The sequence below is a fragment of the Candoia aspera genome, chromosome 1, assembly GCF_035149785.1.
Source record: "Candoia aspera isolate rCanAsp1 chromosome 1, rCanAsp1.hap2, whole genome shotgun sequence".
Classification (NCBI taxonomy): Eukaryota; Metazoa; Chordata; class Lepidosauria; order Squamata; family Boidae; genus Candoia; species Candoia aspera.
This window is the reverse complement of record NC_086153.1, coordinates 296040356-296067316: the sequence shown is the minus strand read 5'-3', so window position 1 is coordinate 296067316 and position 26961 is coordinate 296040356. Positions and strand designations below refer to the sequence as shown.

The 26961-nt window shown below is 40.7% G+C and overlaps 1 protein-coding gene across 4 annotated transcripts in view; it reads right to left on the bottom strand.

The window, feature by feature from the left end:
* Positions 1–25947, bottom strand: part of FLVCR2 (FLVCR choline and putative heme transporter 2) — a 48108-nt gene extending 22161 nt beyond the window's left edge. For all 4 annotated transcript variants that reach the window (XM_063290133.1, XM_063290132.1, XM_063290134.1 and 1 more), the window contains exons 1-3: positions 25242–25947; positions 5673–5814; positions 4922–5062 (exon numbers count right to left, since the gene is read on the bottom strand). In XM_063290133.1, the coding sequence (XP_063146203.1) occupies positions 4922–5062; positions 5673–5814; positions 25242–25778 (820 nt within the window). In that variant the 5' untranslated portion in view covers positions 25779–25947. The remainder of the gene's footprint in view (positions 1–4921; positions 5063–5672; positions 5815–25241) is intronic.
* Between the last annotated feature and the right edge of the window lie 1014 nt (positions 25948–26961).

The following is a 26961-nucleotide window of genomic DNA, read 5'->3' as shown; positions in this document are numbered from 1 at the left end:
GAAACCATCTTACACACTGAGACAACGAACGGCCTTGCCCTTTGCACTTTTTTTTTTAACAAAACTTCTCAGAGGGGAAAAAAACCACTCTTGAGGCCAAGGACACAAAGAAATGGGCAGAGGTTGGGAACTTAAAAAGCCCTTTCTCATCCTTTGTGCTGATAGAGCCTATAAACATAGTCTTTGTGTTAATGGGGAACAGCACTGTCTTTGTTCGTGGATATTAAATAGAGCCTGACACCAATGACACTTAACACTAACAAATGTGTTCAGTCTACTATTATCAACTTGGGATTTACTCTGAGCTGCAGACTGTATCACTGAAGGATCTGGCCTGAGTTTTGGATTTTCATGCTTTCTTCCCCTCTAGTTGTTGTTTTGAACATCTTAGTTGATGAACAGTTGTGGAGAAGTTGAAAGCTTTCATATTGTTTTGGATCATTTTGATATTATTAAAATACAGCTTTAGTATTTTTCTGTACAACGGTATCACCTTCACAAGGCAATAATCATAATTGCAAGCGTCAATATATGCAGAAGTGTGCAGAACCCCAACTGCTAGCAGCTAGCAATACTGGGGATAGCATATCTGAATTGCAAAATTCTGGATGACTAGATGGGAACAGTGGCAGTGATGCTGGGGCTGACGTAGAGGCCATAAGAGGCTTCCAGTCACCAATAAATGTAGATAGTGTCTTTCCCCTAATCAGAGAAGTCAGTTGATCCATTGCAGTCCCTTACCTTACAGAGGCTCAGGGCTGGGAGGGACCAAGCTGGGAATGGCTTGGATCAGGGTGAGTCCTCACCTAATGACCAGTGGGATCCAGTTAACAACGGCAATGGGGAGTGCCAGGATTGTTGTTGCTAAGCGATGCAGTCACGTGACATCGCACTTTACGACCGCATTGCTTAGTGATGGAAATTCCGGTCCCAATACCATCATAACTCAAGGACCACCTATAAAAGTTTCCTATGGCAAAAGTAATACAGCAGTGGAACTAGTTACTCAGGGACATGGTGGGCTCCCCTTCGTTGAATATTCAAGCCTTGGATATTCAAGGCTAAACAACCAACTGTCCAGGATGCCTTAATTTGCAGTCCTACACTAAGCAAAGATTGACCTAAATGGCTCCTTCCAACTCTATATTGTTATGCTGACTTGGCTCTCAAAACAATTCCAACCCAGTCATAGCAGTATCTGACTGCAGACCTCTTCAGTTAGCATTTACAATCAAATTTTAAAGAAAAATAGAACACCCACAAGCTCCTTATCAGTGAAGACAGACTAGAAATCAAGGACTGAAAGGAGATGACAAAGACACATTCTTCAAAACTACAGACTGCAAAAGATTAAATGTATATGCTAACTGGCAATATCAGAGTGAAAAATTCTCCCAGGAAGTTCCATTTTCATCCTTTTGAAATTATTTTATCTGACCACTGATTCTCAATATTTATTTATTTACTGGAAATTCCAGGGTCCTGAATTGCAGAAAGACATATGGAGAGAGAGAAAGGGGGAGAGAGAGGATGAAATTTGTGCTTCTACATTTTCACCAAAGTAGTAGAACATTACTAAAATTATCTTCTAGCAATTCACTGTGATAGTCTGAACAACTAGGCAGAATTGGAAAAACTGGTACAACCTGCAAAACGCCTTCTCACTCAATATATCCACTACATGTACAGATCCAATATATTTTTAAACTTTGAGAGGACCAGGGGCTGAATGAGCCCATTCCCACTCTCATATACATGCACAAACACACAGACTTCTCATTGCATCTTATGTAATTTAGCCAATGTAATTTTTCTCCTGTTGTCTTCTCACCATTAACGTCCATGGAGAAATGGGAAATACTGGAAGAGTTCAACAGACTGTATTCCACTGATCAATGTTCTGGATCTAGTTCAATTTTTATTATGGCCTTTAGCCAACAAATACTAATCAACGTTACTGCACTAAATGAAAAACATCAATCCATCAGATCATTTCAAATATTTGTATAGGCCTAGCGTGATTGTCCCCAATGCCCACCATGCTACACTCCAGAAAAGGCCCTAAGTAGAATCCAGAAGAAACTCTGCACCGGTTTTAGATATGAAGGATCCAGGCAGCCCTGAACTACATGGCAGAAATGAAGCCAGATCTCTCAGGTACAGTATATGAGACTTCCCTCATGTTTTTTGCAACATTGTGTTATAAACATGGTTGCCCAACTTGGCTGGACAGAGTGTCTGAGGAATAAGGGACTACTATGCAGATACCATAACACTAGTGTTTTTACTCAGAGAAAAACAGCCATTAATTCACTCATGCTATGCTGGGCAACATAACCAAGAAAAATATTTCAGAAGAGCTGCCTTTTCAGAGATCTGAACAAAATTCCTCCTTTTCAAGATGAAATGTGAAGTGAGTTTCCTTCAGGGTTGAGATGCACTGATTGAGTGTGTCTGATCTTTGGAGGACATATGGCACTCATGCACATTTGCAGTCCCACAAGAGACAATGGAGAAATTGCAGGGTTAAGAGTGAAGGCAGACTTAGGGGAAGGGTGTCCACAACACAGTCTCTACTCTCCCTCCACTCCTTCTCCAGCTCCATACCTACATCAGCAACAACTCCTTTTATTACCAGTTTTGCAAAAATGAATAAAATACAATACAATAAAGGAAATTCCCATGCAGTCTCTGGGGCTTTCCAGAAAACAGGTTTTTCTGTCCACCCTTCTTCCTTATTGTGTATATGCTGTAAATTGTGGAATTGTGTGCCATGTGTAAACCAACAAGATGCTTGAGTTAGGCATAGGGGCTGTGAATTGGTAGACTTTCTATCACTTCCAAAGTCCTTTCTGGCTTGGACGGGGAGGTGGGATTTTTTTTCTTAATTTCTACAGTTTTCTTAAAACAAAAAACACCCACTCATTTACAAAAGTGTCACTATAGGACAAGTTAAATATATCAACTGCAGCTTGGTGTACTTAGATGTGTCTAATCTTAAGTCTGTTGCAGTCTTGTGTGAAGCAAATCCAAAGTTATTCCTGAATTTCCCATTTTCAGGCCAAGTATCAATGGAAACAATGTCTTGATAAGGCTACAGATACAGACCTTCCCAGGAGCATAACTAGGAATTCTGGGACAAACATGTACCCATTATCAGTAGTGGAAGGAAACTGTCACCCATCCTAAACCATTCCAGATGGCAAACAGGATTTGGTTTTGTTCTCACAGTTGCTGTTTTAAAATACTGAACTGTAAAACTTTCTACAGATTTGGCAGTAAAAGTTTTTTTTGTTTATGATCATAAAATGGTACAACAAGCAGAAGAAAACAAGGGATTAGCATTGATCGTATATTCCTTCCCTCTTGGTGAAAGCGAGGAACTGATAAAAATAGGGGAGAATAACAACATTTTTAATTGATAAAGAATAAAAAAAAAATCCAAGAGTACAGAGTGGAGAGTGATCAAGAAAAGAACAGAAAGAGCTAACACTTAAGTCCAAAGAATAACAAGCAAGGTAAGTTAAAAAAGATATTTAACAACTATTAACTATTATCAAGAGGAGTAGAAAATTGTTGAAAAGAATCAGAAGCTAGCAAATAGAGACATAAATATCATTCATTTTAATAAGTAGCAACGATGAAGGAAAAAAAGCCAAGAATGAAATTCAGAATGAAAATGGAAAATAGGATCAGAAAGACACAAGAGAAAAAGAGAGAAAGGGGAGATTCAGGAGGAAAAAGGGGGGAATTCAAGCAGAAATGAGCAGTAGAGACATGAGATGAGGGGTAGAGCATCACCAAGCAACCAAAAGCATCAGACACACAGGAAAGGAAAAAGTGACAGGAACTATTAAGCAATAATAAACTATTATTTAGCCCAGAACAAGAAAAACAGGAGAGAATAAGAAAAATGCAAGATGCTGAACCAGAACTGGAGGGGAGAATCCCCAGATTAATATGAGAACTTATTGTTAGTAGGCAAGAGAGGTATGTAAAACTTCTCAAATTCAAAGCAGCTCATTTGAGTATGACACAGGCTCTCCAATCTCACTGGAAATATTCACAGGACCTGAAATGGTCCTGGTATGAGTTCAGAATACCTGTTTCAAGCTCCAAAGAGACTTGTTTCAAGCACTGAACACTTTCAGGAAGGTCCTAACAGCATCAGGACAATTCTGCTGTGGTCAGAACAGTTATTTCAAGCTCAAAACAGTTCACATTCTAATGTTTGGATATTTCTAGTGGGTCATATAAAAAGACTATTAATAATAAATAAACAAAATAAGCCACCCAGAATACATCCAGAGTAGTATTCTCAGTGCATTTTACCTATACAATACAATTTCCCCCTAACCACACTGAAATGAAATACAACATGAACGCTGATTTGGATGTAGCTTGGATGTTTTATGAAGGAGTACTTCCCAGGTGCAGTTGTGAAAATGGTGCAGTTATTGTAAATGGAGACAAAGTTAAAATAACACTGAAATTTTGTAACTGCATCTGTGAACATAGAAAAGTTAACTGCAAAAAAAAAGGACTTAATAAAAACACCTACTTTCCCACAGAGGCAGGGGAAGGAAAGCAAGCTAAATACCTGATCATGGTCTGGGGAACTGGCCTTGACTCCTCTCGGAACACCAGCTGCAGATTGTCTTGCTAAAATTAGTGCTTTGATATGCATGTGTTTAGAGTAACTTTCATTTAATTATATTAAATTAATTATAACAATATTAAATTAATTATTTAAAAGTTATATTGAATTAACTATTAAAAAAACATCCTATTTGGGGAATGTTCACTGCCTTATTTGTAAACCAAGCTGCTGGCAGAAAAATGGCCTAAATGAAATAGTACAAATAAACATGAAAAGAAGTGAGATGTTATATAAGCCTTCATACCAAAGAAGAGATCTTACCATAAGTGACTATCAACAGCACAAAGTTAACGTTAGAAAATAGCCGGAAGATAGATTGCAAATAGGAATATTCCTCTGGAGGTGCTGACTGGATCACAGCCTGGGCCCGGCTTGGAGGATATGGAGGCTTTTCCTGGAACACTAAAGAAAAAAGGACAGAACCAGAAATGAGTAACAGTGGATTAAAGTAAATGCTTGATTCCGGGGTGTGGTGCGGGTAATGGAGCCACAGGTGAAAAGACATCTGAAATAAAAGTATAAGTACTCAAACATTTTAAGCCAAACATTTTAACCATCATTTGTTGAACATCTGTAGTGTCCCAGTTTGCAAGTAACACTAAATTATAATGAATGGATTTACACATCATACCAAGCTAAAACAAACAAACCACCCTTTGGCATAGTATAATATATTAGCAGTCCATTGTTTAGGGAGCTAGAGATTGACTGTTTCCAAAAAATACTATTTTTCTAGTCCCAATTCTTCTCCACCAGATTTGTTCTATTGGGCATATGTTGTATCCATGTGCCCATTTTCTATTCATTCATTTGTACAATTTGGCACCTAATGAAGACTTTTTAAAGGGCTCATTCTCCTTCCCAACAATTACTCTAACTCTCTCACCCCACTTCTGGTTTCCCTCAGGATTTTTATAACTCCCAGTCTAGATCTGATACTCCAGCAATTTAGCATCCACCTCAGCTGGTCCCTATGCTCAATCTTCAACTATATTTAATTATTTTTACTTACCAAGGACAACTAAGATGAAAAGTGTTGTTGCCACACCCGCTGTGATAAAAAACATGATGCCAATATGGTGAGCCAGCTCCTTCTTCTCTTCTAAGTTGGGAACCAGAACTGGGGGGAGGAGGAAACCAACTGCAATGCCAAGCTAAACAAACAAAATACATCATGTAGAACTTGTCACTTCCAAAATATGCAAGTGTCTTAATAGAATAGCTAATATGCTTTTAAATGACATAATCTAATATTTTAACAAGAGTTGTAGGAAAATATCATTGCACTATTGCCCCTAATCCTTTTAGTAACAACATCAATAAATCTCATATAGTTTTGAATTTTACTATTATCATTGTATATATGGCAAGTTATAATTATACCTTTATTATAAATGCCTAAAAGATCAACATCTTACATCTACTAGCAGTCTTAAGAACTTATCATGTGTGTGTGTGTGTGTGTGTGTAGCTTAGTTTAATGTATCACTGCTCAATTCTACAAGCTCAAGAACAAGGATTAAAATACTGTAACTCCTCACAAAATGATGAAACATTAGCAGGATTAATACAGGTACCAACACCTTACAGAAGCAATGTTTATATACACCAATTAAGGGTGAACAAATACTTGGGATCCTTTCCAAAAACTTCTAAGGCCAAATATCAGTTAATTCATTTTTGTTAGGGAGTTTCTGGGGTTGCCAGCAAAGTGAGTCTGCTATGAACTTTTGTATACCAAAAGAACTACAATCAGAATGTATTCATATAGATCTCAAACAGCTACAAAGAATGCAGGGCAGGTGGCACTTTCTAAGACGCTATATAAGGCACATTATCTGCATCTGCTTTCTTCAACATGGCATCCTGCACACAGTCCTGTCTTGGATCAGAATGTCTAGAATGCCAGCACTGTCAGAACTGTAGTCCAAAATACCTGGAGGGCTCTAGCTTGGAGAAGTCTGGCCTATGCAGAAGTATCTAATTTGGGGATGACATCAATAAAGGAAATTCCTCAGGGACTGCCAGTTCTTCTGCTATCAGAGTGGGTGTTACTGAGTTGAAAATGAAAGAAACAGAAAATAGTATGTTTTTCCTTTCTGCTCCCCCATGACTTCCTCAGGTAAAAAGAATTAGAGAACACAGTGAACCCTTTAAAGGAAAACAGAAGTTAAGAGGCCATTTAGAAAGCATGCCTTTTTAAGGTAAATTAAATTATAATAAGAATAAGAGGAATAAGAGAGCTATCAATAGCTTTCTGAATGCCTGATGCTCCACTTCAAATCCCCTCCCTTTCCCCATTATAGCTGTACCATAATCAACATATGTGTCCATTAACATTCTCTCTCAAATACCCTCCATAATATGAGAAGAGGTCAAGTTCTTATCTGTTCCACTAAAAGATCTGGCTTTATAGAGCTTCCATGCCGTGTAAGGACTCTCAGGATGCAATGATAGTTTCAATAGTGACAGTTTCAATTGCAGCCAATCAAAATATTGGTCCCTTGGCTCCACTGTTTTTATTACTGCCAGTCATGTAGCTCCAAGATAGTGGCAAACTGAGACCAGCCATAGTATAGAATATCATCCCAACTAAGAATGTGGCCCCAAAATAGCCATAAATTCCCAACATTCTACGGCTATCGTCGTCATCATCATCATCATCATCATCTTTATTACGATTTAGTATAGCCATCCATTCCAGCTTGGGCAAATTTAGAAAGCTTTTGGAACAACATATTAAAACACATGTTTATAAAATGAAATTTTTAAATTTATAAGGGGACTTGATTATAATCTCTCAAAAAACATGGTTTTGCTCATTGTTGTTTTTCTTTCTCCCAGAAGTCCTAGATGAGCTATACTAAAACAAATGACAAGAATAACCAATGGAAACAGAGGAAGCTTCAGGAAGATCCATTAGAAATAATAACTAGTGAGTCATCTCTTTCAAGCTAAGGTTGAGTCCTGGTGACTTCATGGATATGGACAAGTAGTTTTCTTGTCAATAATATGGAATTAGTTGTTGGTCCCTGGATATTTCTAAATTCAACCTACAGTTCTGGTATCTCCTGATGTTCTCCCACCCAAATATTAATCAGGACTGACCTAACTAGCTTCTTAACTATCTTCTGACCCAAGATAAGGTCAGCCAGGTGCTGCCAGCTACTGACTCTCAATATGAGCAATCCACATTGAAATAAATTAAAGAGATAGATCCTGAAATAAAACAGAACCCTCTAACAGAAGGACAAATATTCCAGCATTATGAACAACGAAGATTTGTAGCTGAAGCTATTGACTCTACAATATGAGTTCCTGCTGAGCATCGTCTAAATAGACTTCACTAACTATAAAACAAACCTTAAACTTGCATTTTTAATAAGAACTAATTCTCTTATTGGAAAGCAGGAAGAATTGCATAGAGTCCTTCAGGATTGAGATAGTGAACAAAAGGAAGAACTGTGCAATAAATAAATAAATAAAAACCAACAATGCTCACAATCTACAGCATATATTGATACACAGCAAGGGACTAGTGCCAGCTAAAGCTGGCCAGCTGAACAGGTCTAATTCTTTATTAGGAAATGATAATATACTGAAACATTTTATTCCAGGTCCATTTGTTTTTTTCCAGCTGTAGATTTCTGAAAAAGGAAACTGGAAAGACAGTCTTCAACAGACTATCGTAGTCTCTTGGTGTATACTCCGAACATTTGAGACTAGTATCCAAGCTATCCAAGCTGCCTGATAATAAATTACTTACCCTGAACAAAGAGGAATCAAAGCTCCTGTTTCCACAGGCTGCACTTTAAATGTGAAAGCAGAATGCCTATTTTTATGATTTTCTGTGATAACTTTGTTATTATCACAAGCGGTTTCACAATAGCAGACTAAAACAAAATTGAGGGTCAGCAAGCTAAAACACAGAGTACCTTTTTAAAATATGTGAGGAAAGCATACAGTAATTAGAAAAGTGTTCACAAATGTCATGTTGCTCCCATCTTCTGGCTTTGGAAGAGAAATTCAGATTCTGAGACCAACTTTGTGTCACATTTAACTTTTAAGAAGCAAAGTTGTCTCCATGGTAGAACCAAGAATACCAACTAAGCCTACAAATCATTAACTCCCACAATGTTTGCTGGAGGTCTTCAGTTTCAGTTTTATTTATTACGGCCATTGGCCAGTAGATAAAACAGAAATAAAAGGGGGGGAGGGGACTCGTAAGAGATAAACACAAATTGGCATGCACAGCAATCCATCTTAAATCTTACAACAGAAACCCTGCCAGAAACTTGAGGCTAGATAAGGAAACTTTGCAACGTTGTTGGTTACATAAAAAAAAACAAACTTATCAGTATCTAGGAAATCAACACAGAAATGGTTTAATTGTCCAAAGATTGCTGCTGGAAGGGGAAGAATAAAGTTTTGATGCAATCCATGTGTTATGATTTTAGCACCTATATGTCACAAAGGCAGAGATGAGCTGTGGGCAGTTTACAATATCTTCCCTGTAACAGTGCTGAAGGAAGGGCATCATTACAGTGGTCCCTAGAGAAAACCTAATGATAGCTGGAATAGATAAGGGGGTGAATATAGGGATTCTTTGATTATTTTTAGTGATCTACAAAAAGTGAGCAGTCAGTTCAAATTATACTCAGCTCAGTTTTGAATAATCATTGGACAACCAATTTGTTAAATTTTTCACATTTGCCTGTGCGACCACAGCATCAAAGTTTGCTGACAGAAAGAGCACCTATCCCTTGTAAGTTAAAGCTCTCATATTAACAATGGGGAGGGGAGAGGAAAAGCAGCATCTACTGTGCTCCTCCTGCATGGGAGATCACAAAACAGAATACACAGAGATAGTCCAACACAACCATCTTCCCCCCAGTTGCTCAGATTCCAAAATCCAGGTAGTGGCTGAAACAAAACAAATATGTATTTGTCCTAAAAACTAAATGTAGAGATACAAAGGTTGACTTATCGTAAGTGAATAAAATGGTCTATTTCACCCACAACAAGTGACAAATGTAGGGCAGTAGGCATCCTTAAGATCTGAATAGCAATTTGGGGCAAAGTGGCCCAGGTTCACCTTTTTACACCACCCTCCCCGAAACAGCCCACTCTAACCCAAGGCATCAGGCAAATCCACCCCAAAAGGCACTTCAAAGCAAAACATGCTCCCCCATAGAATGTGGGGAGAGGTACAGATGTCCCAACGGAGAGGCTTCCTTCTGTAACTCCAAAATTCAAACAGGGAACAATAGAAGCCTGATGGACAGCAGTGGCACCTGTCATGGCAGCAGGATCCCTACAGGAGAGCAGGAGGAAAAACAGGTTGAAACCCATTCTGTCATTCATCTGCTAATATAAGATCAAGGGAGCCTGATGTATTCAGGTATAGACACGGATTAAGGACTTGATTTTTTCTTGAAGACTCTACATGATGAAGCAGCTTATCTTGGTGACTTCCTTTTGTGGTATTATTTTTTCTGGTGACCATGTGAGTCTGATGTGCTAATACATTTGTGTTAGAATCATCCATCACAGGTTCTGTAATCCTAGGAGTCTGGGAGTCACCAGAGTTTGTTTGAATTTGTTGGGGTCGCTACTCTTGGACCGGAGTACCTTTTTATTTTTTGGAGATGTTAAGCACTCAGAGGATGAACTAGACAGCATTTCAATCGGAGGACAACTGCAGGGCAATAGAGTATTGAGAGATTCAGTTGCAGCAGTCACTGACTGAAGCACTGATTTAACTGCCTCGAGTTTTCTTATAATTGATTGTTGTTCATCTGTGGGAAGGGTGCCAAACAGCTGGACAACTCTTCCTCATCCTCCATGGGATCATCTGATATTTGAATCTTCTCTTTAATTAAATCAAGAGTATTGTGCCTCCTTTGCTTATCTGGTCCTGACCTTGGAGATAGTAGAGTACTCTGCTGTGTAGGGAGTTGCTAGCTGAAATTGTGAACTCTGGTGCTTATACTGACCTCCCTCATGGGCTTGACTCTCCTCCCATGAGTTAGCAGTGGCTGTATGCTGCTATTGTGAAAAACATGTATAGGAGTAATTTGGAATCCCCTTAAAAAGTATTTGAGATTAAGAATCATTGAAGGGAGTGCTGAATGCTTAAAAGTCAATAATATTCTTTCATGCTCATGCCAACTAGGAAGCCAGGAGATCTCTGCAAGCTCCTCGGAATATCCTCTACGGTGAAGAAGTTGAGAGAGGGAGTGAAGAACTGCTTGTCTCTTATGCCACCTGCCCTCATTAACAGGGTTGATTGCAACCTGGAGTAAAATCCTGTGTCGCTGCAACACTAGCTCATCCCTGGCAGCCTCCATACATGTGGGAACCTGCGCAGCATATGGGTTTTGAATAAGTTCTTTAGCAATTAAGTTGGTAGCTGACTCCGTAACAGGATTAATGGTATGCTTTTCCATCATAGCCTTAAGTTCATCAATTTTCTGATTAGCATCTAGCAGCTGATCAAAGATTGCAATGACTGTTTTGGCAGTTAAAAGGCAATTCTTAGCAACCAAGTCCACATCTATGTTTAACTTGCTTGTGGCTTTAGAAACATCCTCCCCTCTATCTCCTGCTGAAGCCTCATCATCGGAGAAGGAGAAATCATCCATTTCCCAGTCAAATAGGGAGTGGGATTTGTTAACGGAGATTGCGAGGGGGGAAGGGGAAGGAGAAAGAGAAAAGGACTTACATGCCACATCCTTACATTGAAATAGGTCCTTCAGAATTAGCTGTCTGGAGGTTGCCACCACCTTGAAGTGTTCGGTATGCTTGGAATTTTCTCTTTTCAACATCTCAGGCTTGTCCTTCCCTTTGATCTTTCCCTTTGAATTCTTTTTCATTCCTGTCTTGTGGCCATTGCTGCCTCGCTTCATTGTCAGACGTCCAAGGCTACTGGGTTCCAAACTCTAAAATCCTAATCCTATCTAATCCTAGTTCTAAAGTTCTAGAATTACTAATCCTAATACAGAAAACTAAAATTACTAATTAATATTAAGTAAAATCACTGATTAAACTATCTTAAAACTAAATAAAATAATAAGTAAAATAGGAAAGTTAAGAGCACACTAAAAGTGCTGTTACTCTGTGGCCATCTTGCTCTGCCCCCACCCCCCGGAGGTCTTCACTTGCCAGGCAGTGCCCCAGAATCCTTCTTTATCATTCCATACCCTGAAGGGCTTTGGCACTCACTACAGTAATGCACATGCTATGCAGCCTGAAAAGGCTCAAATTCACCATTATCTTTATGCGGATGAGAGAGGGACATTAAAAAATTATTTATTTGTTTCTTTGTTCATCAGATTTCGCCACCGCCCATCTCCCCCCAAGAGGGGGACTCTGGGTGGTTTACAATAAAGCTAAAAAAATTAAAATACAATAAAACCACATAAAATACATAAAATATAAATACAAAATATAAATATAAAATAGAATCCAAACAGCAATTAAAAGTTCTAGTTCAATTCATGCATGTATGAGGACCACTTTAAGGCACCAGCCATCCCTGAGAACTACTCCCCTTCCCATCCCAGGCAAGATGGCAGAGCCAGGTCTTCAGCTTTTTCCAGAAGTTCAGGAGAGAGGGGGCTTGCCTCACGTCTGGGGGAAGAAGAAAGAACATCTAACGCAAAACATATCTAAGATATTACACTGGGCAAGAAAAGGCTATTTTCAATTCGTTGTCTATAATCCTTTCAATGAAAAAAGGAAATTGCAAACTGCTTAATACATTCACCCTTCAAAACATTTCTGTAAGTAGCAGGTCGCTACACCAAGTACCTCAGCAAACAGAAGGAGGCAGAGAAATTTGATGATGCACTGATAATTGTGTTCTGCTTCAGAATAAGGGTTCAGTAGCAATCCTTACTTCAGCAAAGGATCGTTACCTTGTCGTGGTGCTGAGCTTGAGCACCTCAATGATGCCATGAGCTAAACCGTGAAGGGCCACCCAAGACGGGAAGGTCATGACAGAGAGGTCAGACTAAATGCGATCCCTGGGGAAGGTAATGGCAACCCACCCCAGTATTCTTGCCGTGAAAGATAGACATTCTGAGCGTCAGTGAACTGAAATGGACTGGAATGGGCCACCACATCAAATGGTCACCAGATCTACTACTGTGGACAAGAGGACCACAGAAGAAATGGAGTAGCCTTCATAATTGATAGTAAAGTGGCTAAAGCAGTGCTTGGATACAATCCAAAAAATGATAGAATGATCTCAATTCGAATTCAGGGCAAGCCAGCTAACATCACAGTGATCCAAATATACGCCCCCAACCACAGATGCTGAAGAAGCTGAAGTAGAGCAGTTCTATGAGGATCTGCAGCACCTACTGGACGACACGCCTAAAAGAGATGTTATTTTCATCACAGGAGACTAGAATGCTAAGGTGGGCAGTCAAATGACACCTGGAATTACAGGTAAGCATGGCCTGGGAGAACAAAACGAAGCAGGACATAGGCTGATAGAATTTTGCCAAGACAACTCACTCTGCATAACAAACACTCTCTTCCAACAACCTAAGAGACGGCTTTATACATGGACTTCACCAGATGGACAACACCGAAACCAGATTGAATACATCCTTTGCAGACAAAGGTGGCGGACATCTATACAGTCGGTAAAAACAAGACCTGGAGCTGACTGTAGTTCCGATCACAAACTTCTTCTTGCACAATTTAGGATCAGACTAAAGAGATTAGGGAAGACCCACAGATCAGCTAGATATGAGCTCACTAATATCTCTAAGGAACATGCAGTGGAGGTGAAGAATAGATTTAAGGGACTGGACTTAGTAGATAGGGTCCCGGAAGAACTCTGGACAGAAGTTCCCAACATTGTTCAGGAGGCGGCAACAAAATACATCCCAAAGAAAGAGAAAACCAAGAAGGCAAAATGGCTGTCTGCTGAGACACTAGAAATAGCCCAAGAAAGAAGGAAAGCAAAAGGCAACAGTGATAGGGGGAGATATGCCCAATTAAATGCAAAATTCCAGAGGTTAACCAGAAGAAATAAGGAATTATTTTTAAACAAGCAATGCGTGGAAGTGGAAGAAGACAATAGAATAGGAAGGAAAAGAGACCTCTTCCAGAAAATTAGAAACATCAGAGGTAAATTCCAGGCAAAAATGGGCATGATCAAAAACAAAGATGGCAAGGACCTAACAGAAGAAGAAGAGATCAAGAAAAGGTGGCAAGAATATACAGAAGACCTGTATAGGAAGGATAACAATATTGGGGATAGCTTTGACGGTGTGGTCAGTGAGCTAGAGCCAGACATCCTGAAGAGTGAGGTTGAATGGGCCTTAAGAAGCATTGCTAATAACAAGGCAGCAGGAGACGACGGCATCCCAGCTGAACTGTTCAAAATCTTGCAAGATGATGCTGTCAAGGTAATGCATGCTATATGCCAGCAAATTTGGAAAACACAAGAATGGCCATCAGAGTGGAAAAAATCAACTTATATCCCCATACCAAAAAAGGGAAACACTAAAGAATGTTCAAACTATCAAACAGTGGCACTCATTTCACATGCCAGTAAGGTAATGCTCAAGATCCTGCAAGGTAGACTTCAGCAATTCATGGAGCGAGAATTGCCAGATGTACAAGCTGGGTTTAGAAAAGGCAGTGGAACTAGGGACCAAATTGCCAATATCTGCTGGATAATGGAAAAAGCCAGGGAGTTTCAGAAAAACATCTATTTCTGTTTTATTGACTATTCTAAAGCCTTTGACTGTGTGGACCATAACAAATTGTGGCAAGTTCTTAGTGGTATGGGGATACCAAGTCATCTTGTCTGCCTCCTGAAGAATCTGTATAACAGCTAAGTAGCAACAGCAAGAACAGACCACGGAACAACAAACTGGTTTAAGATTGGGGAAGGAGTACGGCGGGGCTGTATACTCTCACCCTACCTATTCAACTTGTATGCAGAACACATGCGACGTGCTGGGCTTGAGGAATCCAAGGCTGGAGTTAAAATCGCTGGAGGAAACATTAACAATCTCAGATATGCAGATGATACCACTTTAATGGCTGAAAGCGAAGAGGAACTGAGGAGCCTTATGATGAAGGTGAAAGAAGAAAGTGCAAAAGCTGGCTTGCAGCTAAACCTCAAAAAAAACAAGATTATGGCAACCAGCTTGACTGATAACTGGCAAATAGAGGGAGAAAATGTAGAAGCAGTGAAAGACTTCGTATTTCTAGGTGCGAAGATTACTGCAGATGCTGACTGCAGTCAGGAAATCAGAAGACGCTTAATCCTTGGGAGAAGAGCAATGACAAATCTCGATAAAATAGTTAAGAGCAGAGACATCACACTGACAACAAAGGTCCGCATAGTTAAAGCAATGGTGTTCCCCGTAGTAACATATGGCTGCGAGAGCTGGACCATAAGGAAGGCTGAGAGAAGGAACATCGATGCTTTTGAACTGTGGTGTTGGAGGAAAATTCTGAGAGTGCCTTGGACTGCAAGAAGATCAAACCAGTCCATCCTCCAGGAAATAAAGCCAGACTGCTCACTTGAGGGAATGATATTCAAGGCAAAACTGAAATACTTTGGTGTCCTAACAACCAGGAAACACACTGAGACAAGGAACTGGTCTCTAATATTTATTGCTAGTACTTAACAGGAATCCTAACAAACTGAAGAAGCGTGGGAAAACCCAGACATATAACCCCCAAGGGTTAAGGCGGTCCCGATCTGTGTCTCTTTGAATGGCTGAACAATTCATCAGTGCTACGCATGCGCTTGACAGTCTGGATGGGAGCCCCCTGCTCGCCATCCTTACTCATGACATTTGGCCACATAATGAGAAGACAGGACACCCTGGAGAAGATGCTGATGCTAGGGAGAGTGGAGGGCAAAAGGAAGAGGGGCCGACCAAGGGCAAGGTGGATGGATGATATTCTAGAGGTGACCGACTCATCCCTGGGGGAGCTGGGGGTGTTGACGACCGACAGGAAGCTCTGGCTTGGGCTTGTCCATGAAGTCACGAAGAGTCGGAAGCGACTAAACAAACAAACAACAAGCGATCCTTAAGGGTCATAATCTAATATTATCCATTCTGTCTGTAGGCCCGTTCCCCCCTCACACACTCAAAATGTTTCCATTCAAATATGATGGAAGATTCTCTCTTAATTTCTAAGGCCCCCCCCAAAAAAAGAAAAGATGCCAGCCAGGTTATTTTCTTTACAATGTACATAATGTAAATAAAGTGCATATATTCATATCCTATGAATGTAAGAACAGCCCTGTTTGTTCTGACCAAGGCCCATCTTAGTCCAACATTGCTTCTCACGGTGGCCATCCAGATGCCTCAGAGTGCCTGCAAGCAGGAGAAGAGACGCACACCTCTCCTAACTTTGTTCCACTGTATTTGGAGGCGTGCCAGCCCCAATCCAGAGGCAATATTGCATCTTCAAGACCAATAGCCCTTGATAAACCTGTCTTCCCTACATTCATCCAATTTCCTTTTCAAATGAGTGAGCATCACCATACAGGTACTGTCTAATAATAAAATTCCACTTATGAATTCTATGCTAAGTAAATATGAAATAAAATGTAAGGGAGTATCACAATATACATATACTAGTAGCATTGTTTCAACAGTGCTGGGATGATATGGACCCCATTTCCAATCCTTAACCAAGCTTTTTCCAAAGCTACCTAGAATAATTGTGACTGAATAGATCTGAACCGCTATCTCCTTCATAGATATTAATAATGTCCTGCTAGGTTGAAAAACTTTGTATATTCTAAATATGAAACACTAGTGAAACTGATAGAGCAATGAAAGTTTCTGTAAATAGCAAAAAGTCATCTTCCTTAACATCTTCCTTTGCGTATTGTTGAATAAGACTCAGCAAGACAGGAACAAAGCCATTCCTATGAGGTCTGGCTAATGCTGAAGTGATCTTGTGCCTGTTTTGGTGAAAATGTATATTTAGACTTATGGAAGAATAATAGTATATAAGAACAATTTCCATATGAGAATCACATTATTTTAATAAAGGAAAGCCAACAAGGAAACTTGTAGGATACTGAAGACAAATTAAATTATACAGTATATGCAAGGAAGCAACATTTAAGTCTCATGTTCTTTAAGGTATAATTCCCACAATCTTGGCACTGAGCATGCTGGATGGGGCTGGTGGGAGTCACATTTTCAAAATGCTGAAAGGGCATTATTATGCCTATATCTAGCATAAGCATTTGTGGGTCATAGTTGATTTAATCAATCATTTTAATTGTATCTAAATGAATAGGTAACCAGTCTTTTCAATTGAAATATCCAGAACCTCACTGGGTGACTTGGCCAGTAACTCTCTCACAGCCCAAATTACCTCACTGCTGATGTACACTTTGTCTTTCTATCAATCAAGTCATAGTTCAGCAATATCTGGAGGTGCACAGGTTGTATATACCTAATTCTGGTATACATCAAAGCATTTAATGCTTCTCATTACCTACCCCCCGAAGAGATACTTCTTGGTAGCTATTTAACACCTTGTGTTTCATACTACTTAATCCAAATAATCAGGTAGAACATGCATTGAACAAACAGGGTGATAAGTGAGTTACAGTAGTCCCAAAGTTGCACTAGTCCCCAAATACAATACTGTAACAAGACTCCAGAACTCTAGGAATATGGAAATTGGCCAAATAAAGCAGTTTTTACAGGCCAAACCCTCCTTTTCTGTTCCACATTCAATAACAATATCAACCAGATACTACCATCAATAAGAGTAATTCTTCAGATTCAACATATTTGTCCATGATTCAATATATCAAAGGCAAGACTATGAAGATATAGGAAAGGTAATCTTCCAATGTATCCGAAAATTATTTCTGAAACAGAGCTCTTGCATTACCGGATTATGGCAACCCACAACCTGCCAGCCCAGTGAGCAACCCCTTAGGAACAGCAGCTCCAGCAACTTATTCCCAGAACAGACAGTAGGTCAGAACAAAACTGGCTTAAATATGCCTCTTGCTATCTCTTTTGTTCTCAAGGTCTAAACTGCTGATAGAAACATAAAGTTAAGTATTTAACTACAGCTTACATTTTTTAGATAAAAAGCAAATAGCTTAGAATTCTTCACTATCCTGATAGTCAATGTTTCATTCACTTTCACCTAGATGAGAAACAGACTCAAATGTAGCTCTTTCTGTTGGCAGAAAATTGATTCAATGCTTCAAGAGCCTTTTGAAGCAGCAATTTGTGAATACTGTTAACAGAGGGATTTTGAGAAATGAAACAAAACATAAGCATTTAAAAATACATTCTAAAACAATGTTGCTTGTTCACTTTTGTCCCACTTTCATTCTGTCTGATCTAAGCATTGCTTCTGAAAATTGCACAAACTGAAGTATTGCTTTTGAAAGCAGCCAAAGACTTCGTAGCAGAGGTCTCAAAGCCACAGTCTGTGGGCCACACGCAGCCCTCCAAGTCGTTTTCTGTGGCACCCAATACTACTTTCTAAGGCCAGCTCAGAAGGTGAGCAGCACTGCCAGGGACACCTCTCCACTCCCACAATCCATGGAGTTGCAGGTGCAACTTGGCTCCCTGGGCAGGGCAGCAGGAAGGCAAGGCATGGCCAGGGAAGGTGGGCCACGATGCTGAGGCTATGCTAGGGCGAGACGGAGGCAATGGTCAAGGAGGAGGGTCACGAGGGTCTCTCTGTCAGGTGAGGAGAGAGAAAGATTGAGAGCAAGCAAGTAAGATTTCTCTGCCAGGGGGAGGGAGGGAGGGAGGGAGGGCGGAAGGAAGGACCCTGCAAGGCAAAGTGAAAGAGAAGGGAAAGCAAGCAAGAAAAAAAGACTGAAGGAAAGAAAAAAGAATTCTCTGTTCGGCACAAGGCAGAAGGAAAACAGGATTTAGGCAGGTCCTGGAGGATGGGTTTTCCAGATTATATCACACTAGATATGATCTTGAAAAAAATATTATCAACCCAGTAATAAAACCATATATCAGTTTTCTGGTTAATAAAAAACTCTGCCAGCTAAGTGGCTAAAGTGAAACAGCCCTGTTTCATTGCTCTGCTTGCCAATTAACTCTATTTCATTGTAAAGGGTTTTTAAACATGTGATTCATTTATGTTTATCACCTGTATTTTATTTAATAAAAATATTTGTTATGTTCATGCCATGAATATAATACTCTTCATTTTCTTTATTTTTTTAATTAGTAAGATTTAATAAAGATCAGTATAATACAACCGGGAAAATACAAAGAAAAGGAATATATAATGTTACTTTTTTCTTTATACTAGAAATGTATAAAAAGGCATTAGCGTTGTGGTCCTGGGCTAATGAACTAGTCCTCATCGTGATTCGAGTTTTACAGGCCAGCAGCCATGCCAAATCAGTTATGAAGATGATCTCCCTGCAGTCATAACTTTCACAGCAAAACAGAAGAAATTACAGCCGGTGGCATTAATATTTCCTAGGACCAAACTGCTTGCAAAACTACCCAGACCAGTTTCTGGCCTATTCATACTGCAAAAAGAAGTTCTGAAAAGTATCATTCTCAGTATTAGCAATGTTTAAACCATGGGTGTTATTGCTTAACTAGCCAAATTAGCATGTGCGCGCATACAAGCACACACCACACACACACACAAACACACAGCCCAAGAGTATCAGCAGGGAAATCCCAAGTTTCAACTGTAAAAATTCTTCAGAAAAAACAGCCCTAAGAAAACTTGGCATGCCCCATGAGCAGAGGCTGATAACTAACTCTTTCTGGGAAGGTAAAAAACAAGGAATTAGAAGGCATGGCATGAAGTGTCCCAGAAAAGGGCATGGCAGAAGCCACAAACACTATGTGCCACCCTGCATTATTTGGAAAAGTATCGGTGCATTCAGTGTGTGCTACATATAGATTGACATGTAGGAGCTTTAATTTCTGATAGCTATCTTGTGCATGGAGTGATTCAGGAACTGAATGAGCAAGCTCCAGACACATACAAACAAGAAAACAGGCAATGGAATACAAAAGGAATATTTTTCAAAGGGGTACGAGCAGAACACTGTAAGTGGAGATGGACTATCAACCATCCTGAACTTCACATTTATCATCTTTCTAAATGTTAGAGATATGAGTCTTATGTACAACTTGCTTCTTGGAGGCACGAATCCAATGGCATTGACTCTTAGCACCTCATGGCCTACAAACCAAAGGTTTAGATAGAGAGTTAAAGACACACTCTGTGTTTCCTCACTGTCTATTAATTTGCCTGTTCTTTCTTTAAGGGATTGCAAATCTGAGGTCACTTCCTTCTGCTTTTCTTCCCAGGCACACAGAGAGAGAGAGAGCGCACATACTCTTATCCTCATTGTAGTACAATGCAGTTAGCTGAGTGCTAGGCTTTGCCTACGCCTATAATTTATTCCAGTAAATAAATCTTCTTTCTGTTATAGTTATAAAACCTGCTCCACTAATCATTGCTCAGGTCAAACTCCCACTCGCAGGAATGCTCAAATGCAGAAACAGATGCTTTAATTTCCTTGATTCCACAAGGAGAGAGAAAGGGTGAATCTCCTGAGCAGCTGAAGAAAGATTGCAGGGTGGGGTGTGGGGGAAGGATGGAACTGGGAAAGTTTCAGTCCATGGAGACTCTGGAAGGACCGGAATCTCCTTCTAGATGAAAATGGTCCTGAAGTTTTAAAGAATCACCTTTGTGCTTCTTTAAAGAAGAGATCCACAGAAGCTCAGGAATACTCACCTACTGTATAGAGTCTGCTTCAATCTCCAACACTCCTGACATGCAGAAATCTGTTAAAGCTGTTTTAAGACTCGAAATATTAGTCCAAATAATTACCATCCTACACTAGACATCTAACTGATGAAGAAGTAGGAAGTGGCCAAGTACTGTATGCACTGGAGTTTTTAAATGTTAATGAAAGAACTCCAAGCAGCTAACAGCAATCTTGCAGAGTAGAAGCGTGAACCAAAAAAGAGAACTTGCACATTAAGCTTAATTACGTTCAGAAATAAATTCAGTCTTCACACTGTAGTTAGATGAAGAAAAATAGACATAGCTTACTTTTATTCAGTAGATATGGATACAGGTAGGTTCATAGTAGAAAGCACTTAATCATCACTGGTTCTTTGTAGACACTTTCTATGTGGAATAGAAAGTCTGCGTGCAAGCGAGATGGTAGGGGGAGGGCTGCATTCCTGCAGCACCTCCTGCTTGCAGGTGTGCCAGAAGGGTAATGGAGATCGTTAATTCCCAAGCCCAAGGAGGAGGAGGAAGTGGAAATCAGGTGACCCACATGACATCCCACAAGCACAATAGAGATGCGTTTGCTAGAGAGACCCTCTTATGCTTATGAGACAATGCTGAGTTGACCCCTGATAATTCCAACACGTATCACCAAATCACAAGACTACTAGAGAATAGAGATGTGTGTGTACTAATTGTTAATGTAATGTTAAATAGAAATATGATCATCTCACCATTGTGGAAATACTATGATTAAATGACCTATATGTCTGTTAGCATAATGGAGAAGACTGACAAACAGCTGTCCAAATGTTAAGTGCTGATTGGCAGCTTGAACTTCAAGATCCCTGATCTCCTTTCCATTTTTTTTAATATTTAATTTGTAGTTGCAATGAATAGCTCTTCAGACACTGCACTGAGAGAGCCTGTTTTCTTAAATTGTACACATGATCATTCTAGAGGAGAACATTATCTTCTAATCACACATGAATTGACAGCTACCAGACCTAAAAGAGCAGAGGACACAACGGGTACAACAAACTCATTTCCTGACAGATGGTCTCAACTATGCTGAACTACAGAAACTACAAGACTTAAAAAATTCTGATCTAGCCCCCCAACCATAACAAAGTGCTTTTATGCCTCCATTTGTGAGGCATCAAGCATATGGACGTGCAAGAGCAGATAGGAGTCCTTGCTCCACGCAACCAGGCATTTTGCTGCTGTAAAAGTCATCTTAACTCTCAAAACATGCACATACAATTAGAGCTTATCTAAAAGCCAAGGAGAGCAATTCTGAAGATGGTATGCAGGCAGGAATTACTTGTATCTTTGCTGTTACTTAATTTCCATTCAAGCTCACAACTAGTTTTACAGACGTAGTTATTTCTGCAGAACTGGAATCCACTGAAAAACCTCAGAAGTGTAGAAGCAGAGTCAGCACCCACATTTGGAATGTCCCTAGCCCCTTCCTAGTTTCAGACTTTATTTGTAGATTGTACATCTGGTTAACATGCCACTAAAGTCCACTTTGGACTGCCTTGCCAGCTAGCATGAAATTAAACAAACTGGGTCACAGTAACCAGTTTAAACCAAATTATTTGGCAAAAACCTATGATACCATAGACAAATAGTGTGTGTTCCTCTAAATACACTAAGAGTACATCTGCTGAGAAGAAGGTTTCAGGAAAAGTTTAAATATGTGGCTAACTGTATGCTGGGAATCAGAGACAGATCTAGGGAATCAGCAGAAACAGTCCCATGATTTGGCACTGAAGCCATAACAAGCTTCATTAAAGGATACCATCTAGAGCAGTGATTTTCAAACCTGGCAACTTTAAGATTTCAACTCCCAGAATTCCCCAGCCAGTTAAGAAACAAATGGGAATAATTTAAAATGGACAAATAAGCTTACTAAAGTCTGTTAAAATAGATTTTAGTAACTAGAATAACTTTTGGATGAAAAATTGGAAAGATAAATGTCCTGTAAATTAACCAGTCATAAAGATCTTATAAAAGATGAATATATCCAATACAAAAACAATTTTGCAATATATAGTAGATGTGCTTAAGCAGCATACACAATCCCACAGAGTCAGCATGTTTCTGGGATGTCAGCATCCATTGATCCTCAGCCCATTATGCAGGTAATTGTATTAGTAGGTTTTCAAAACATAACAGTTCAAGCTGTAAAGCTTCAGACCAGATACAACAATAAATCTCAACTCTACAGACTTTTAACCACATACTCATGAATGGCTAAATTAATTGCTTTACTGCAGACAAGAAGGCGGCCATACGGTATATACTCAGAAGATATGCCTACTCTAGTACACAGAAATCTTACCCCCCCCCATATATATGTATGTATATGTATAGAATGACTTCTATGCACTTTCCTCCCACCTGTTCAAGTCAACAGAAACGTGGATGTTTACTTCTTGGTCTTGGAATTAGGAGGCACCCACTCAAAATTGACATAACAGTTTGGTTTGGTCTGGGAACCACTGGTTCCCAACTCACCAAGTTCATTCCTTACAACATCTCCCTTCCAATTTTCTCCTTCTCCTCTGATGATGGTCAACAGACAACTTGTGGGAGATCTTGATCATTGAGGAAGCACTGAATGGCTTGAAGCTCCTGGAGAAAATGGGAGGCCTCTAGAATGGAAGAGGGCTGGAAAACATTCAGCAGAAGGTATGGGTAGTAGCCTGTTAGTAGAGGCATGAACTGAGATATTAAGTGAACTTAGCCATAGAGAAATGGTCAGACCAATTGCCTTGCTGGTAGACTACACAGCAACAAAGGTATTATTCTACGGTGGTATCTGTTACCTCTGTTTCATTATCCAAGAACAAAAGAAAGATGGAGCTTTATGTGCAATAGTTGAAACAGAACTTTCTAAAAACATGGCATGAATCTGGGCATCTATTAGATAATGGGACAAGTCATAGTTCTGAAAAAAAACTCAATAAAAGAAAAAAACAGCTGGTTCACGGGCATAGGAGAAGACATGACAAGGGAATGAAGTAGACTATCTTAGAAAAGAGGTTAATTGCCACCAGAACGGTAGCCAGGCCTTGATACGTAGTTTTAAAGTCCAAGGAAATTGTTTCCCTAGTCTTTTGAGGGAACAGATGCAACAGTCCAGCTGTTTTTGTTACTTTATTATATTTCTATACTTCTGCAAAATATGCCAGCTCTACATGGCTTACACCCACAAAAAGAAAAAAACCAACAAAATAAAATATAAAACCAACAAAATAAAATAATAAATTATCATGTGCAAAAATGCAACTAAGCATGATGGTAACAACTCTCTCCAATTGCCTTCTGGAACAATTTGGTCTTCAACAGTTCCTATGAACTTCAACAAGACCTTTCTTTGCAGATTTGGAGGTACCTTTTCAATATGGCCTAAGAAACCACTGATTCCTGCCCTGCCAGCATTCCTTACTCAACCAAACACAAACATAGCAGGGATTCCACACTCAAACATAACTTGTTTCATTTGTGAAATCATCTTCAGTGGTATATTAATTTTTAAAATATGGTTGATCCATAACAACACTTTATTTTATTATAGAACTGTTTCCCCACTTAGTAAACCATAGCTGTGCTTCTCTGACAGGAAAACCCACCTTGAAAGGAGTAGACAAAGGGTTTAGAGTTTAGACTACTAGCTTGATGAGGAAAAAAATCTGGGAAGTCATCCTATTCTGTACCCAGCATGTAATGCCATTCTGAGTGTATGTCCTTTGCTCTAAGAGCTGGAAAACAAGCTGAAGCATAAACCACTAATTAACTCAAATCTAATAGCAGCAGAATCCAAGCGGTCCGTCTAGCTCCCAAACTTCGGAACAATACATTCACAGCACCAAACCCTAACATATACCCAGCAAATACAACGAACTTAGCAGATATAAAGTATATATTTTTAAGAAATTAATATTCCTATCACTTGTAACCTTTAAGATGCCTCATCCCAAACTTCCATTTTTAACAATATCCCTTTAGTTATGTATTCATTTGTTTTCCTACACTGGTTCCAGAATCACATTTTATTTATTTATTAGACTGATATCCCACCTTTCCTTCAGGAGTTGAAGGTGTCCTACATAGCACTTGCGCCTCCCATTTTTTCCCAACAACAGCAACCTTGTATGTTAGGTTGGGCTGAGAGAGAGTATCTGGCCCAAAGTCATGAAATGAGGCTCCAGGGCTGAGTGCAAACTAAGACCCAGGTCTTCCTGCTCCTAGTCCACACCATGATCATTATACCATACTGGCATTTTTCTTTTCTCTCTTGCAGAAAGTGAAAAGGGTTGTATAACACATACCATCTATGGACATTAGTGAAGAGGACAAGTGGGGTGTCATTATCAAAGAAAGAGCTTCTAGTATACATTCTTGAAGTAGAACACCAATCCCAATGGGATCTCATTCTCCATCCTCCATCACAGACATTCCTTTCCTTTGGCTTTGAGCTTCTTCCCCCTCATCCCCAGGTGGTTTGGCTTTGCCAGGATGCTTTCATTAATTCCTAATCTAGTCCATGGACCTGGAACTCCTTGAAGATCTGGCCCAGCCCAGCGTACCCAGCCCTGAGGTGCCCCTGCCTGCTGCTCATAAGCCCTAAATTATTGAATGTTCTTCTGTCTGTCTGTCTGTCCATCCATCCCACTTTTCCAAGCTGCAAACTTTTTTTTTCTTGGGGGGGTCAAGGTCTTTTTGGTCCTCTCTCTCCCTCTAAGTGTAAGCAATTCTTAGACTCTCTTTTTTTAATCCATCTGAACCTGGCTATTTCGTTTCCTACCTGATTGCCAAAGACAGCGATGGAACAGGCACTGGAGACCTCCCGGGGGCCAAACCAGACGGAAGCGATGCGGGACGGCATGCCCAGGATGAAGACTTGCGCCAAGGAACAGATGATCTGGCCCAGGATCGTGACTGGGAAGAGATGGGGCTCCGTGCTCCCCGTCTTCACCCAGGCTCCCAAGCAGTTGAGGGCGGAGCCAGCCAGAGCAATGAGCCGCATCCCCTTCAGGTCGAGGAGCCAGGCGACGGGGAACAGGAGGGGGATGTAGACGATCATGTAGCACATGGAGAGCCAGTCGATCGCGAAAGGAGTCACGCCGTAAAACTTGGCAAAGACCAAGTTAATGCTGCCGTACTGGATCCACTGGAACGCGTTGCAGAAGGAGTAGGAACTGAAGAGCAAGACGATCACCCACCGCCGCCAGGTCAGGCGGACCTCCGGCGCCAGTGCCGGGACAGACCCGTTAGGAGTCCCCGCTTCCACCAGCTCCGGCTTCGCCTCCTGCAACATGCCCGGCTTCTCTAGACACCCCATGCCTGTCTTGGCGACTTCTGCCTCCCGGCCCTGTTCACCAGAGGACTAAAGGAGAGAGCCGCCACCAGAGGGTCCTACGACTATGCCCGCTCTCCGAAGGGCTCTTCCTTAACTCTGAAACTCCAGCTTCTGCCCCTCCGTCTGCTGATCCTCGTTTTATAGGCAGCCCTCTCATACCTCCCGCTCAGCGCTGCTCCGTTTCGCAACTTTTTTAACAGCCCTTGACACGTGATGCTACGCCCCGCCTGCACAGGGACGCAGACTCAGCTCTCCAGCGTGGAGATTAGTCACCTGTCTGCCCCACCACGCCTCTCTGGCCGCGGATTGGCCCTCGATGCCCCGCCCCACAGAGAGGCTTCCTATTTCTATGGAAACATTCGCTTTATCTTTATCTGGGTCCCGGGGTCAAGCTAGGAGAGTGGGGTGTCATCGGCTGGGCTCCGGCGGTGAGCCGCGAGAACTCAGCTGCCCGGCGCTCCGCTGGAAGATCTGGAATTCGAAAGATCCCTCTGCTCTCACCTCCCGGGCGCTGTGAACCAACTCCGTCTGCGTGCAGTGTAGCACAAGGGATTTTCTTCTCTCCGGTCAAACGAATATCACGTTCGCTTTAGTGCGCTTTAAGGAAAGGTTCTGCCCGCCGAATGAAGGACTGGCGTCTAACAGGACGCTCCGCTTAGAAAAGGCGCTAGCTCAGCTGCCCAATAGCCAGTATACGTCCATCGGGCTATTGAGCGTTGCGTTGCGAGAGAAGCTTTGAAATCTTTCCGTGACCTCCGTTCCAAGCGCTGACGCCCACTCGCGTTGCAGGCAAAACTTCACTATAGTAGATCATGCTTCTGGTTTCAATCATTCGCAAGTGGCCAATAGGTATGGCGTTACTCTACATAAGAAGAGTGGCTAAATTTTGTAAATGAAAAAATTCAAGAAGATCTAGGTCAGTGTTTCTCAACCTGGGCACCTTTAAGATGTGTGGACTTCAACTATGCTGGCTGGGGAATTCTGGGAGTTGGTCCACACATCTTAAAGTTTCCCAGAGTGAGTAATGCTGATCTAGGTGGTGGAGCTTGCAGCTAGTATGTTTGCCCAGAGGAATGTTGTTTAATTTTAGAAAGGGATGAACTTCTGCCCCTTAAAGCAGCCTTCCCCATCCTGGTGGTTTCCAGAGTGTTTTGGCAGTGCAACT